Source organism: Rhincodon typus, chromosome 4 (assembly GCF_021869965.1).
Source record: "Rhincodon typus isolate 14 chromosome 4, sRhiTyp1.1, whole genome shotgun sequence".
Lineage (NCBI taxonomy): Eukaryota > Metazoa > Chordata > Chondrichthyes > Orectolobiformes > Rhincodontidae > Rhincodon > Rhincodon typus.
In genome coordinates, this window is record NC_063335.1 from 69,888,798 (window position 1) to 69,903,561 (window position 14,764).

The window sequence follows — 14,764 nt, forward strand, 5'->3', positions numbered from 1 at the left end:
TTCAAAATACATCACGCTTCTCACATTCCATTCTTCCTATTCCACCAATTAGTCTGTCTTTTTGAAGGTTAACAATGTCCTCCTCAGAGCTCACAATAATTACAGGTTTTGTGTCAGTCATATATTTTGATATTGTGCCTTACATACCCAGATCTAGGATATTGTTATACATCACCAAAAGCAGCTGTCCCAACATCTGACCCCTGAGGATCCCCACCACTAACTTTCCTATAGTCCCAATAACAACTATTCACCTCTACTCTGTTTCATGCCATTCAGCTAATTTCATATCCATCATGCCTGCTTTGTCCTTCTATACCATTATGACTTGTTTATATTTTCATTGCACATTCCTTTATACTCCCGATAACCTTTGATTCTCTTGCCTAATAAGAATCTACTTCTGCGTTAAAATATTTTATGACCCCACTTCCACTGACTTTTGAGGCAGAGAGTTCTAAAGTCACACAATCCTCTGAGAGAAGGAAATCTACCCTTCTCTATTGTAAAAGGATGATCATTAATTTTAAAACAGTGTCCCCCATTTCTGAACTGACCCACAAAAGTCCTTTCTGTATCTACCTTATCAAGGCCACTAAGGATCTAAGACACTTGAATCAATTCGCCTCTCAATCTTCCAAACTCCAATCGAAATAAGCCCAGCCTATCCAACTTAGCTTCTGAAGACAACCTGTTAATTCCAGGAATCAGTCCAGTAAACCTCCAGTCATCATACTCCAATACATTTACGTCCTTCCTTAGATAAGGAGTTCAGAAATTCCCCGTACAACTGAAGCGTGAGGTCCTGACTTTTACAAAAACAAAATACTGAGATGCTGGAGATCTGAAATAAAAATGGAATGTGCTGGAGAAATTCAGCAGGTTTGGTAACACATATGATGATAGAAATAAAGTTAATATCTTAAGTCCGATGACTCTTCATCGGAGCAGAGTTCTCTGGCATTTTCCATCCTTACTTTCATGTCTAATTCTCTCATAATAAAGGATAACATCCTATTAGCCTTCTTGAATACATGCTGTACCTGCATGTTAATGTTTTGTGATTCAAGCACCAGAAAATATAGATTCCTCTGTACTTTGGAATGTCATATTCAAGGTCCCAATTGCGTTTTCCTGGTGAAGGAGTAATTTACATGTTTTTTTCAACTTAGTATACTGTATTCAATTAAGTTAAGAAAACAAATGGATAACACCAACCTTAAGATCTTTGTAAGAGCATTTAGGTAATTTGTAAAATCCTATCCACATAATTGCACCTGTAAACTTGTAACCAAAGGGTTCTCTATGCCCATATTATTTTATTCACTATTTCGAGTTATTCACTATTTCAAGTGCCAGAGAACCCTGTTCCAAAGAAGAGTCATTGGACTTAAAATATTAACTCTTTTTCTATCACCGCAGGTGTTACCAAACCTGCTGAGTTTCTCCAGCACATTCCACTTTTATTTCAGCATCTCAGTATTTTGCTTTTATAAAAGTCAGGACATCATACTTCAGTTATACAGGGCATTTCTGAACTCCTTATCCCCTCATGGGATTTGGAATTTAATCTGCGAAGTATTAACTTGGGATACTGGATTACAAATCTAGTGACATTACCATTAGACCACAATCAGCCTTTGGTAGGTACTTGGCTCTAAAAATACTAATTAAACCCTAAGAATGATGGTTGATATGGGCCATGTGGCAATCCTAGGTGATGTGTGAAAAAACTTAGAGAGGGTTTAGGAATTGAAATAAAGTTTCTATTTTTATGCAAATTTTTATAATCTGGTATGCACTGCCTGAAAGGTTGGTGGTGGAAGCAGAGACAATAGCAACTTTCAAAAGGGATTTTGTGAATACTTGAGGCAGAATAATTTGTAGGGCTATGGAAAAAGCGTAGCAAAGTGAAAGTAACTGTGCAGGTTTTTCAAAGAGCCAGCACAGGTACAAAAGACTGGATAGTCCTTTTTTGTGCTGTGTCACTTTATGATTCCATGATTTGGTGCACTTTTGTAACACTGTAGAGATAGCAAGAACACTTTTCTGTATGAAATCATATTGCATCATGGCATAAAGAAATCCATGAAAAATAACTTTTACATTCTCATATTTGCCATTAGATGAAGTTAGTGAAGGTCATTTTCGAGTTGCACAGCAAGAGGTGTGACAACATTGAAAGATTTATGCAATTTTTTTCCTTATATTTGAAAGAGCTAGAATTAAAATCAGAGCTTTATTTCCTCACTCCATTGCAAATATAAATTGATTGTTTTCGAAATTGACCAGAAGAAACTAAATATTCATTTTTACATGAGGATTGAAAAGTGCATTTGGTAGGTATGTGAGACCTGGATGATATGCAAACCAATCATTTGAATGTGATGTGCCTTTAATCATGGCTAATTAAACAACATAAACTTCAGAGGTTTTAGTTCTGGTGAGCATTCTGAACTCTTTAGATGAATTGTAAATTTAACTCATCCATGTACAACTTCACATCGTGAAGGTTTATGAAATGCTACATCATACCAATGTCCCCATTACTTATCACACTGGTAAGAAATAAATTCTAAAAGGGGAATTTTACATCCCTGTGACGGATTCTGTTTTAGTAGCTTCAGTATTGTTCCTATGTTTACTATTTCTATTTGAGTCATAAGCATGTTTGACTGGTGGTTTTAGCTTGCATGGATAGGCCGGGCTATGTGGTCGTTGTTGCATTTTGAAAAAAACAGAAAAATGTGAACATTCTATTTTATTTCCATTGAGGAATTATGCAATTTGGGGACAATTATCAAATATTTATAAGAGTACAGATACAGAATAAAGGATCTAGGGTTTCACAGACATTATTTGAGTCTGGTATTGTGGTGTTTAGTGACTGGAAATAGAGAATAAAATAAACATAGGCACAGTGAACCCCTTAATTACAAGTTCAAGGGGCAATATATGTTGGTAGGATTTTAAACATCAAACACGCGCACTTATGGAGAAGTTAGAAGTAAGGTTAGAAGTATCTATTAATTTTCTTAATATTTCTTCTATAATTTTCTGTATTGTTTTTACATTGTTTTATTAATAAAACACTTTCAGAAGAGAATCTTTGTGAAGCTTTATTTTAAAAAGTAGGCTTAATTTTAATACAAAATACAATAATGTGTACATGGTGCCCACAAACCTTACATACTCAACATGAAACAGAACCAATATTGACATCAGACAGTTGAACCTTCATAGGCTGCAAACATGACAACATTGAACTGGCCTTTATAGATATTTTTAAATCAGTCTGTTCAGATGTACGCCTCTGGAGCAGGTGGGACTTGAACCCTGGCCTCCTGACTTAAAGCATAGGCACTACCAATTCATCTGGTATTCCCAGGCAATCTCCAATCCAAGTACTAACCATGCTTGAGTCTACTTAGCTTCCAAAATTCATCAAATCCAGACAAATCAGGATTTCCATCTTGTATGGCCTTAGGCCAGAATGGCCTTTATAGAATGGGAATCATTGGATAGTTTTACTGTTGCCTGCAGAAGATTTAGAGAATGAGGGGAGTTGACAACATGGAGATGATGAAGAGGGGAATCAGAGCCAGACAAGTTTCTGGTGTTAACTCGTGAGAGAAACGTTTGGTCCATTAAAGAGCTTCTGGTTTTATTATCTTTTCTAAGCAACCTGTACAGTGATTAAAGGTTGGACATGAACTAAGGGTTCCTGGTTCAGAGGTAGGGACACTGTCACTGAGCCACAAAAGCCCTTCAAGCTTCTGTTTTTTACACAATTTACCAAGTTACAAAAATACAGATTAGATTCAATGTCCGCCCAAAATCCAAACAGATCTCTATTGATGGGAAGTAACCTCTCAGTTGCTGGGAAAGATACCACTGATATACGTCTTTTAAGAAGTGTATTACTGGTAGCACTCTCATCCACTAAGGCAATGTGTGAGATGGGGCTTTAGGACAGCAATCTCAGTGCCTTGGAGAACAGCAAGTCCACAATAAGAGGGAGCAAGGCCTTCTCAGTCTAGGGCTTTTCAGTTAGTTGATGTTAACATGCAAGAAACATTTTTACGTGTATTGCATAATATGTCAACACTAGTAATTGGAACGATTCCAAACGAAGAAGGAACATTTCATTAGGAACTTCAGTAATGTGAAGAATTTGAAATTGCCTAAATTATTAAAACAGGCAGACCTGCATTAAACCGATAGCAAAAATACGGTACAGACTGAAGAGCTGGGATTTGCAGTTGGAACATTTCGAACGATTTCACAAACCACAAACTGAAGACTCTAGGCACTGGCCTAGAACAGGCAGTCACATTTCCGTGACGATCTGACACCTTAGATTTAGAAAAATAATACTTTGCCTACAGCATACGTTTCGTGTTGAGCCCAGTAGGTTAAACGATGCCTGGGAGATTTCTTGACTACTACCATCGACAACCTCCCCCTCCCATATAACTATGTCATTGAATATTTCCAATGCTTATTTAGAAAAATCAAGAGGTAACAACACTGCCGGCACATATCGACTTATAACCATCTCTGGATAACATAGTGTTTCCGCATTACTAATTCGCCCAAGCATTGGTGTCCATTCAATGTTGACGCGGTACTCCATGTCATTTTCTTAAATTTAAGCCGGCTTGAAGCAATGTTAAGAGACATCTACTGTGGGGCATAGCAGCCTATGGACCTCCTGCAGGAGTCACAACCTCAGGAAGCCATTAATCCAAGAAGCCGGAAAAGAACATATTTTATGACTTGAGACATTTATAGGACAGAATAAGGACCGCTTTTAAGTTAGGAACTCTCAGATCAATAGGGAACCGCTGCATTCACAATTTTAGACGAGGCATGGTGATGTTTATCTCTATAGACTGAGGAATTGAACATAAACATATTCTGGGCAAGCTAATGCGGCTGGAATCTATCAACAACACTGATGAATAAAGTTGGTCTAAGCAGATAAATGACATCTTATTGGAACTTCAGATTGTAAAAATATAGCCTGACATATTCGAACTGACTGTTGAAGATATTTTTTAAACGCTGTCGTTAAAAAAAGTTTCTCTTTTCTATTCTTAAGTGATTAGCATCAGGCATATTTACATTTTTGCATCAATGCTAATACATCAAACTTAACGAATTTGGTTTGAGGATAATGAAAAACATCAAAAGCAATATAGCAACATCCCTGAAAACGGGTCTCTTTATTCTAAGGATGCTAACATTACAGCTGGAGCCTTTAAAGCAGTGTGCCATTCATGTAACACACAGGTTCTGCTTTAATGTTCCAAGAATATTCAATTCAAAGCGAGGAGACACACTCTTAGTCTTTTTTTTGTATTTGCTTGCAATCATTAAAAAGGCCAACTGGTATATATTTTAATGAGCAGGATAAGAGTAGGATAATAACTTCTAGGTTTTAATGTCATAATGATGTCAGTGCAATATAAGCCAGGCTAATTCATTATTGCCGTATTGGTTAGACAATACATGTCATCTTTTGCAATTGAAAGAAGAGGAAGTCTTAATAAAAAAATCAGTGTTACCAAGACATTAACAAGACAATCTGGTAATTTCCAACGATCGTAATATCAAGTGGATAATCATCTCTTTGTTTCAATGCATCAACAGTATTAATGGGATAGAATTCCCCGTAATTCATTATAGTAGACAGTACAGTACTGGTTAGTCTGCATGTCATCTTATGCAACTGCACAGGCAATAAAATGGTAAGAAAGTTTGTGCCATCATCTGAAGATTGCTTTGTTCATCCACCTTCATAAATCCATGCATGTAAAAGATGAGGAGAAAAATATTTTGTGGGACAGAGTCTTTTTTTTTCCCTGTGAGATATTCATTCACCCAGAGAGAGAAGCGTGGTCACAGAATTAGCAGTTTCAGCTCAGCAGAAGTCGCTAGGCTGTGAAGGAAAGAGAAATTGACTAATTAGCAATGCGCACTAAAACTTGACGGTTCTTTATAAAGGGGACTGCTTTTCTAAGATGTTTGACTGCGCAGTCATTTACGCACGACAATTTTACAATAGCCTTGAGCCATAATTTTAAAACTCTCTCCAGCATCCAGCCCCTCCATGGTCACTCTTCACTGGCGATGCACGACCGTTTCTCTTCCCAACCGTGGATTTCCTATTACTCTTGTTACGACTCACTGAATCCCAGGCCCAAGGATAATGATGTGTTGTTTCTTGGTAGCATAATTTGTCACACGTACATTTTTTTGCGAAAGCTGCTCTCAGACTTCTTGCTGTTGCTAATTCTGGAGACAGTATATCAAATGATGAACGACAAAAAAACCTCGCAAGCGTAACTGCTGAAGTTGCAACGCGTGGAGCTTGATCGGATACGGATTTTACTGGGGGATCGAAGCAAAGAGAAAAGGAGAAAAAATATAAAAGTGGGGGTCTGCTCGAAGTGGACGCTAGTTTGCAGCCCAGTGTATACAGGTAAGTTTGTGGCCTCTGTGCATTGATGACGAGTGGGAAACACTGGGGAGATGAGGCTGTGACAGGTGCCTTGCTGAATAAACAGCAATGTAAGATTCCACGGGCAGCAGCTTGATCAAACAAGGGGCTATTGCTAATTTTTTTTAAAAAAGGAGATCCGTGCATGTAACAAACAGCATGCGAGCTCGGTAGCTTTACTTAGTAAGGCATGCTTCTGATTTTTGAAGTTTATTTCTGTTAAGAATCTGACCCCTGACGTGTGTTCTTCCACCTCACCCCCCCCCAACCCCCACCCATACGAAACAAATGTACGGCTCTTCATGGATTAACTGATCGTTTTTCTTAAAAAAAACATCATTAGGAAACATGAAACTTTAACTATTTCATCTGTGGTCTGTTTTAGAGTAGCAAATTAGACCTTGAATTCAAACGGCACTGCTATTTATACCTAATACATTTCTGTAATGTTTATAAGGACAAACATGCAGAGGGTGACTTACATTCACACTCATTGTGTGCCGTTTAAAATGTACAAACTGAACAAATGAAAGATAATAAGGGGAATTAAATTAAAATGTAGCAGTCGCGCAATCGTTTAACCGGCTGAGACATTTCGCATTTAAGATCGATCTTTTTGTAACAACATTGAAACATTTTTTTTGCATCTGTTTAATGGAGTGCTGGTTTTAGAAATCTTGCTTTTACTTACATGGGAATGTTTGGGTTGGGGTGGTGGTGGAAGGGGGCGAAATGCCTATTAATCTGACTGTGTGCAATGTGTGCCCTTTCAGGAGGTGTCCAAAGTTAGATACCATGTCAAGATCTGGTGACAGGACGTCCACCTTCGACCCCAGCCACAGTGATAACCTCCTCCATGGCCTCAACCTTCTTTGGAGGAAGCAGTTTTTCTGTGATGTGACTCTGACAGCTCAAAGCCAGCAGTTCCATTGCCACAAAGCGGTGCTGGCTTCCTGTTCCCAGTATTTCCGATCGCTTTTCTCTAACAGCCAGTGCAAAGAGAGCACTAACGAACCGGGCAGCCGGACCCCTTCCTCCCCGGCCGAGGACGTCTCCAGGTCCATCAATAACATTGTGCTCCAGGGCTGCTCGGCCACCGGAGTGTGCCTAGTCTTGGAGTACATCTACACGGCCAACATGACTCTGTCTCTGGACACGGTAGAGGACGTGCTGTCGGTCAGCAAGATCCTCCACATCCCCCCGGTCACTAAACTCTGCGCCCAGTTCCTCAACGACCAGATCTCCATGCAGAACTACAAGCAGATCTGCCAGATCGCAGCCATCCACGGCCTGGACGAGACCAAGAAGCTGGCCAATAAGTATTTCGTGGAGGACATCCTGCTCCTCAATTTCGAGGAGGTGTGTGCCATGATGGACTCGATGCCGCCACCTGTAGAGTCGGAGCTGGCCCTTTTCCAGATGTCCGTGCTCTGGCTCGAACACGATCGGGAGACTCGCATGCAGTACGCCCCGGACCTGATGAAGCGCCTCCGCTTCGCCCTCATCCCCGCCACCGAGCTAGTGGAGAGGGTGCAGTCGGTGGATTTCATGCGCACCGACCCCGTCTGTCAGAAGCTGCTGCTGGATGCCATGAACTACCATCTGATGCCCTTCAGGCAGCACTGCCGGCAGAGCTTGGCCAGCAGGTGAGAGACAGCGAGAGAGAGAGCACCCCCACACACTGTCTGCTCAGCCAGAGTTAGACTGAGAAACCCACTGGGCTCCCGGGGCTGGGGTGGGAGACAGCGGCTCACTACTGCTTGCTTTATCTCTGCTGGCTTTCCTGATCTCGGGTTATCTGGAAAACCGATTATTCAGAAGAAGAGCAAACTAATATGAATTATTTTAAAAGAAGGGTACTGTGGATTAGCTAAGTAACGGGGCATTTGAGGCTCGTCAGTAAGCAAGCCCATAAAGTTGACTTTGGAGGGAAGGATCAACTCACAAATTAACTTTCTTCCCGTAACAGGGCAATTCCAATCTTCAGCGGCCAGAAGAGTCCGCTTCTGTTAAACGTCGTCAACAAGTAATCCATTCTTTTAGCCGCCCTCCCTAACCAACACACATTCCCCGGTGAGGTTGTTGCAAATGAGACATGCTAACTATGGCATGAGTTCAGTAACCGGCAGCAAAACGCGGGTGGGGTTGAAGCGCAGCATAGTAACTCAACACGCCCTCCCCATCAAACAAACAAAATATATCCGGGGACAAGTTAAGACGCCTTCTTCTACATTCTCTAACCTGAAAGCATTTGCCCAATTTGTCCTTTAACAGGGTGTTCCAGTTGAATAGTCCTGTGTTCATATTTCTTTACCCCAGCGTGTGGTGGGACTCGTGAATAAATAACCTGGGCTTTCAGTAATCAACTATATATAGGTTGAATTTCCATGATGTGACTAGTGTTGAATGAACCCCGCTCAACTCCAAGTGGCTCTGGAGGCCCATGTGTTGAATTGATATTGGTGCTTTAATCATGGCATAAATTATTTGAAATAGTTTTGAGGCACTAACGAAAGACAATTTGTGCTATAAATTATAGCAAAAGACAAGTCAAGTGCTAAAATGCAGCGTACTGTACAAAAGTAGCCACATACATAGCTGACCTGAATTGTTAGTGTTAGACCAGCTTTTCATCTTCGTTATTGTATTTCCTTTCTGTGACTCATCATCAGTATTAGATCTGAGGCAGAAAAATGAAACCTTCTGAGGTTCAATCATAATCCTTCAGTATTATATACATCATGTGATATATTTCCTAGTAATGCATTACTGAAAGAAACATGGTAATAGTACACTGATACACTAGCTGAAGGCACATATTATCATGTGACATTGAATCTTCAAGTCGATTTCATCACCATTGTTAGTCTTCCAGCTACAACATACTGTTGTTCCTACACTGATGGCCTGCATTGTTATATTTGTAAGACAATTTAATACACTAAAAATGAAACAAACCACATTCAAAAAGAATGACAAAAGTCTGATTAAAAACTATATTCCTGTATCATCAATTTGAGTTTAGTAGCAGTTTGTGAAAGTATGTTTGTAACTTATTGTTGACATCCAATATCTTTTAATTATCCTTACTGTTTATGTAATTGCAATCAAACATCCATTTGATTAAGACAAAAATCGTCTTATTATTAATTAGATGACTCTATGAAGGAAGTTGAAAGCAAAGTATGCTCAGGCACTTACTAAGCATAATCCAGTCTTGAATATAACCTTCAGACTTCACGCTGCAGTATTCTATTCATTGACAACTCATTTTAAATATTATTTTGTCTTGCACCATGACTCTGAAAATAAGAAATCATTTTCACCGTTTTGACACCAATGTGTTATATGAATTATTAGATAATTGTAAAATCAAAGTCAGTGGTGTGATTGACTAACAGATTGCTGTAATAGTGTAGGATCTTTCATCCTCAGCTCTATTTAACTGTTGAACCTGGTTCAACAGTAACTGGTATTCTCCCCGCACAGTACAATAGAATTGATTTCAATTTTTTAAAAACATTTCAAATAGAAATGAAACAAAGACATGTACTGGAGTATTACTAAATTAGTTTTTCCTTTTGAATGTAAAATTAATTGAATGTAAAACAGCACTGCAGTGTGGATGAACAGCATATCGGGGCACAAAAAGGCAGTGACGTATGGGATTACATCTTTGATCTTCCACTTGCCAAGTCTCCACTGTGTGCTATACTGCTATGGAAAGCACTGAATGGGGGGTAGCTATCATAGGGAGGGAAAATTAGAGAGAGTGCACACTCTGTAACCACTGCACTGAAGTTCCTGGTGGTCTGTGTTCCATTCATACACACCTGATAACAGGTCAGAGCACAAACAATGCATCTCACACAGGTGTTAGGCAAATGGGCAAGGTGGAAAATACTTTACAAAAGCTTTATCCTTAAAATTAAAGGAACCTAATAATTATAATCACTATGGTAACCCCACTTGTCTCCCAAGTGTACACATGCCTGCTGGTTCATTATTATCTAATTGCATGGGTGATGGTGTTATTTTCAGTATTCTCAATACAGTGATAACTACCTGCAGTGATGCTAAAACATGCTTTTCCCACAGGTAGTTATCCCATATCTGGCAGCAGTGTTTGGCACATTGTTGAACAGATTCTAATAGTCCTGTTGCATTGTTAACAGCTTTTCAGAAAAGTCATTGTATAGATTTTTTTCAAACACTGAAAAAAGTGTTATATGTCATTCCATCTATGGAAATAATGAAAAGACACTACAAGCAAGAACTATGTATAAGAAACAAAATCAACTTCTGGACCACACATTCCTCAGTTTAATTCACTTTTATGCCACAAAAGCATAACTCACTTATCCTTGCATCATTAGTCAGGCATTTTTCTTTCGTACTCATGGATTTATATCACTAATGCATTGCCAGGGCTGTGAAACCTAGTATTTATTATCTGAGGCAGCTTAAAGGAGCATTTAGTGGGGTCACCTTTTTCATTAGAATTAACTTTTTCCGATTCAAAATTGTGATGATTCAATCAATGTTCAGTTGTAAGATTAACAATGAATGAATACTTAAAACAATGTTCCATTGAATTTTGAGATATTAAAATATTATTTAGTGGGAATAGTTTGAGAAACTTTTTTATTCATTCACAGGTTGAATATTATTGGCAAGGCCTGTTTTTCTTACCAATACTTGGCGTTGAGAACATAGTGATGAGCTGCCTTTGTGAATTTGCTTGGTGAAAGCACCTCTGGTGGGGAGGTGTTTCCAGGATTTTGACTTGATACCAATTAAGAATAGCAATATAGCTCCAAGTCAGTATGCGTGCGACTTGAAAGAGAATTTGCATGTGGTAGTGTCCCAATATTCTGCTGACAGTGTTTTTCTAGTGTGTAGTGGCCATAAATTTAGAAATTTCATACAGAGAGAGTTGCCATTTTCTGCAGGGCTCCTTGCAGACAGTACACACTGCTGCCACTGTGCACCACTGTGGTGGAGGCAATGAATACTTAAGATGGTGCATGGAGTGTTAATCAAGTGAATTGGTTTGTATTGGATGGTGTTAAGCTTTTAAGTGTTGCTGTTGATCAACAAAGATGATGTTAACAAAGATGTTAATCCCTCCGGAAAGACCTCAGTGTATCCCTCTCCCACTGCATACCTCTTAAAATCCCTCCGGAAAGACCTCAGTGTATCCCTCTCCCACTGCAACCCTCTTAAAATCCCTCTGGAAAGACCTCAGTGTATCCCTCTCCCACTGCAACCCTCTTAAAAATCGGCAGTTCCTACTATCTAAGTGTTGCTGTTGTTGCACTGCCCAAGGCAAGTGGAGAATAGTCCATGACATTCCTAACTTACAACGTGTGAATGGTGGAAAGCCTTTGGGGAGTCAGGCAATGTGTTAGACATCACAGAATATAGCCATCATATTTATATGGCTGGTCCAGATAATTTTCTGGTCAATAGTGATCCCTGGATGTTGATGATGGAGAGGTGGGGAGGTGAGAGGGAATTAGGATGTTTAACAATGGCAATGCTATTGGAAGTCAATGGTAGATAGTGAGGTTCTCTCTTGTCAGAGATGCTCATTGCCTGCCACTTTTGTCGTGTGCATGTTACTTGACAGAAAACCAGGGAGAATTGTAAGCTGTAAAATGGATAGCATAGAACTTCAAAAGGATGTTGACATATTGGTGAAGTGGGAGCATAGATGGCAGATGAAGTTCAATGTGTAGAATTGTGAGGTGTTGCACTTCAGTACAAAGAACATGGACAGACAACATAAAATAAAGGGTACTATCCTAAAGGTCCGTGGGAGCAGAGAGGTCTGGGTGTGTATGTACAAAATTCATTAAAGGTGGTGAGACAGATAGGCAGACTTGTTAATAAAGCACACAACATTCTAGGCTTCAGAAATGGAGACATTGTGTATAAGAGCAGGGAGATTATGATAAGTTAACATTAGATACTGTTTAAACCTCAGCAAGGTATTGTGTGCACTTCTGGGTACTGCAATAAGAGAAGGATGTGAATGCATTGGAGAAATGGTGGAAGAGATTTGTTTGAACAGTCCCAGTGATGAGACACTACAATTATAAGGAAAGATTGGCGAGGTTGAGACTATTTTCCTTGGAGAAAAGAATAAAGGAGATTTGATAGGAGTTATGCAAAATCCAGCCAACCAACGGAAAATTTTCTGCTACTTTCATTGACTTCAAATTTGCTAGGACTCGTAAGAGCATAAGAAATCGAAGTGGGATTAGGCCATTTGACCTCTTAAATTCTCTGTCATTCAACAACGTCATGGCTAATCCAATTCTGATTACAGCCATCCATAACCCTCGATTGCCTCACAGATTACTAATCTATCCATCTCATCCCAGGATCCACCGATCACTATGAAAGAAAATTAAGACAATTAACAACCCCTGAGAAAAAAAAACAATTCTACATGACAGTCTCAAAAGGGAGAGTTTGTATTCTTATACTAGTCTATCCCCTAGTTCCAGTCTCCCCAACAAATGGAACTGTTCTCTTGGTATTCCTTCCTCCAAGACTGGAATGACGTCTGAAGCCAAATAGCCCTGGCAGAACCCAAACCGAACATATGAGCGGCCTATTGCTAGGCAATTTCTGTTTAACGACACTGTCAATTCTACCTTGCACCATTTTGTTGACAATTGAGAGTAAATTGATGATGATATGGTAAGTGGCCATTTTGGAGATGGTATATTCCGGTCCAATTTTCCATATGTCGGGTGGATGCTGGGTGTGACAGAACTATGACCTGATCCATTAGTTGTGGGGTTACTGGAGTCCACCTATAGCTGCTGCTTCCACTGTTTAGTATGTATGTAGTCGTGTTTAAAACATAAAAACTAGCAGATAGCAGCTGGAACAGGTCATTTGGCCTCTCAAAGTTGCTCCATCATTCAATAACATCACGGCTAACTTATCTCTACTTCTCAGTCTGTCCACCATAACTTTATTAATCTGTTCCAGATCTAACCCATTTAGCATCATGGTAGTGCTACACCATACAATGGAGGATGTCCTCAGTGCAAAGCTGTGGTGATCAGTCCTTCCAATACTCTCATGGACAGACGCAGCTGAAAGAGATAGATTGGTAAGGAAAATGTTAAATAGGTTTACCTCCCTGCTGCTGGCACAACTTAGCAAATGTATCCCCCAGCACTCAGCAAGTTTGGGCAAAAATGTCACAACTGAGCCTGTCGTGGTGACGGGCATGGAAGTTCCTCACCCACAGTACATTTTGTATCCTTGCCACCCTGAGTATTTCTTCCCATTAATATTCACAATGAAGGAGCACTGATTCATCAGCTGAAGAAAATTGATGGGTTGTATTCAACTGGAGCTGATTTTTAAATTCATTTTGTGGGATGTGGGCATCGCTAGCTGACCAGCATTTATTTCCTCTCTTTAGTTGTCCTTGAGAAGGTGGTGGTTAGCTGCCTTCTTGAGCTGCTGCAGTTCCACCTGCTGTGGGTTGACACATAATGCCATTAGGGAGGAAATTCCAGGATTTGGACCCAGCGACAACAAAGGAACACTGCCTTTCCTTGCCCATAGTAGACCTGAATCCAGAGGCAATGTTGAGGCCACCTTTGGTCACTGCTACCCAACTGTAAAATGCAATGCCACTACTTCTGCAAAGTTGCTCCTGCCAGTGGGACAGATCATATAAGAACAGTGACGGAAGTGTCTGGGACATTGATTCTGTCAGTTTGTTGCTTGACTGGATACAAAATTGGCTTTACAGTAGGAGACAGAGGGTAGTGGCGGAGAGTGGTTTTTCAGACTGGAGGCCTGTGATCAGCGATGTATCACAGGAATCGGAGCTGGGTCCACTTTTGTTTGTCATTTATATAAATGATTTGGACAACAATACAGGCGGCATGGTTAGTAAATTTGCTGATGACACCAAAATTGGTGCTATAATGGGCAGTGAAGAAGGTTATCTAAGATTACAAAGAGATCTTTATCAATTGGGCCAATGTGCTGAGGAATGGCAGATGGAGTTTAATTTGGTGAAATACGAGGTATGGCATTTTGATCAAACAAACAAGGGCAGGACATACAATTAGTGTTGGGGCCCTGGGTGGTGTTGTAAAACAGAGAGTCCTAGGGGTTTGAAATTTGCATCACAGTTAGACAGGGTGGTTAAGAAAGTGTTTAACATGCTTGCCTTCATTGCTCAGATCTTTGAGTATAGGAGTTGGGACGTCTTGAAGA

The 14,764-nt window shown here is 39.9% G+C and overlaps 1 protein-coding gene across 1 annotated transcript in view; it reads left to right on the top strand.

The window, feature by feature from the left end:
• The first annotated feature begins 7,292 nt into the window (after positions 1–7,292).
• The window catches only part of klhl14 (kelch-like family member 14), a 150,158-nt gene continuing 142,686 nt past the window's right edge, over positions 7,293–14,764 (top strand). Inside the window, exon 1 of the mRNA XM_048595978.1 lies at positions 7,293–8,151. Within this exon, the coding sequence (XP_048451935.1) occupies positions 7,301–8,151 (851 nt within the window). The 5' untranslated portion in view covers positions 7,293–7,300. The remainder of the gene's footprint in view (positions 8,152–14,764) is intronic.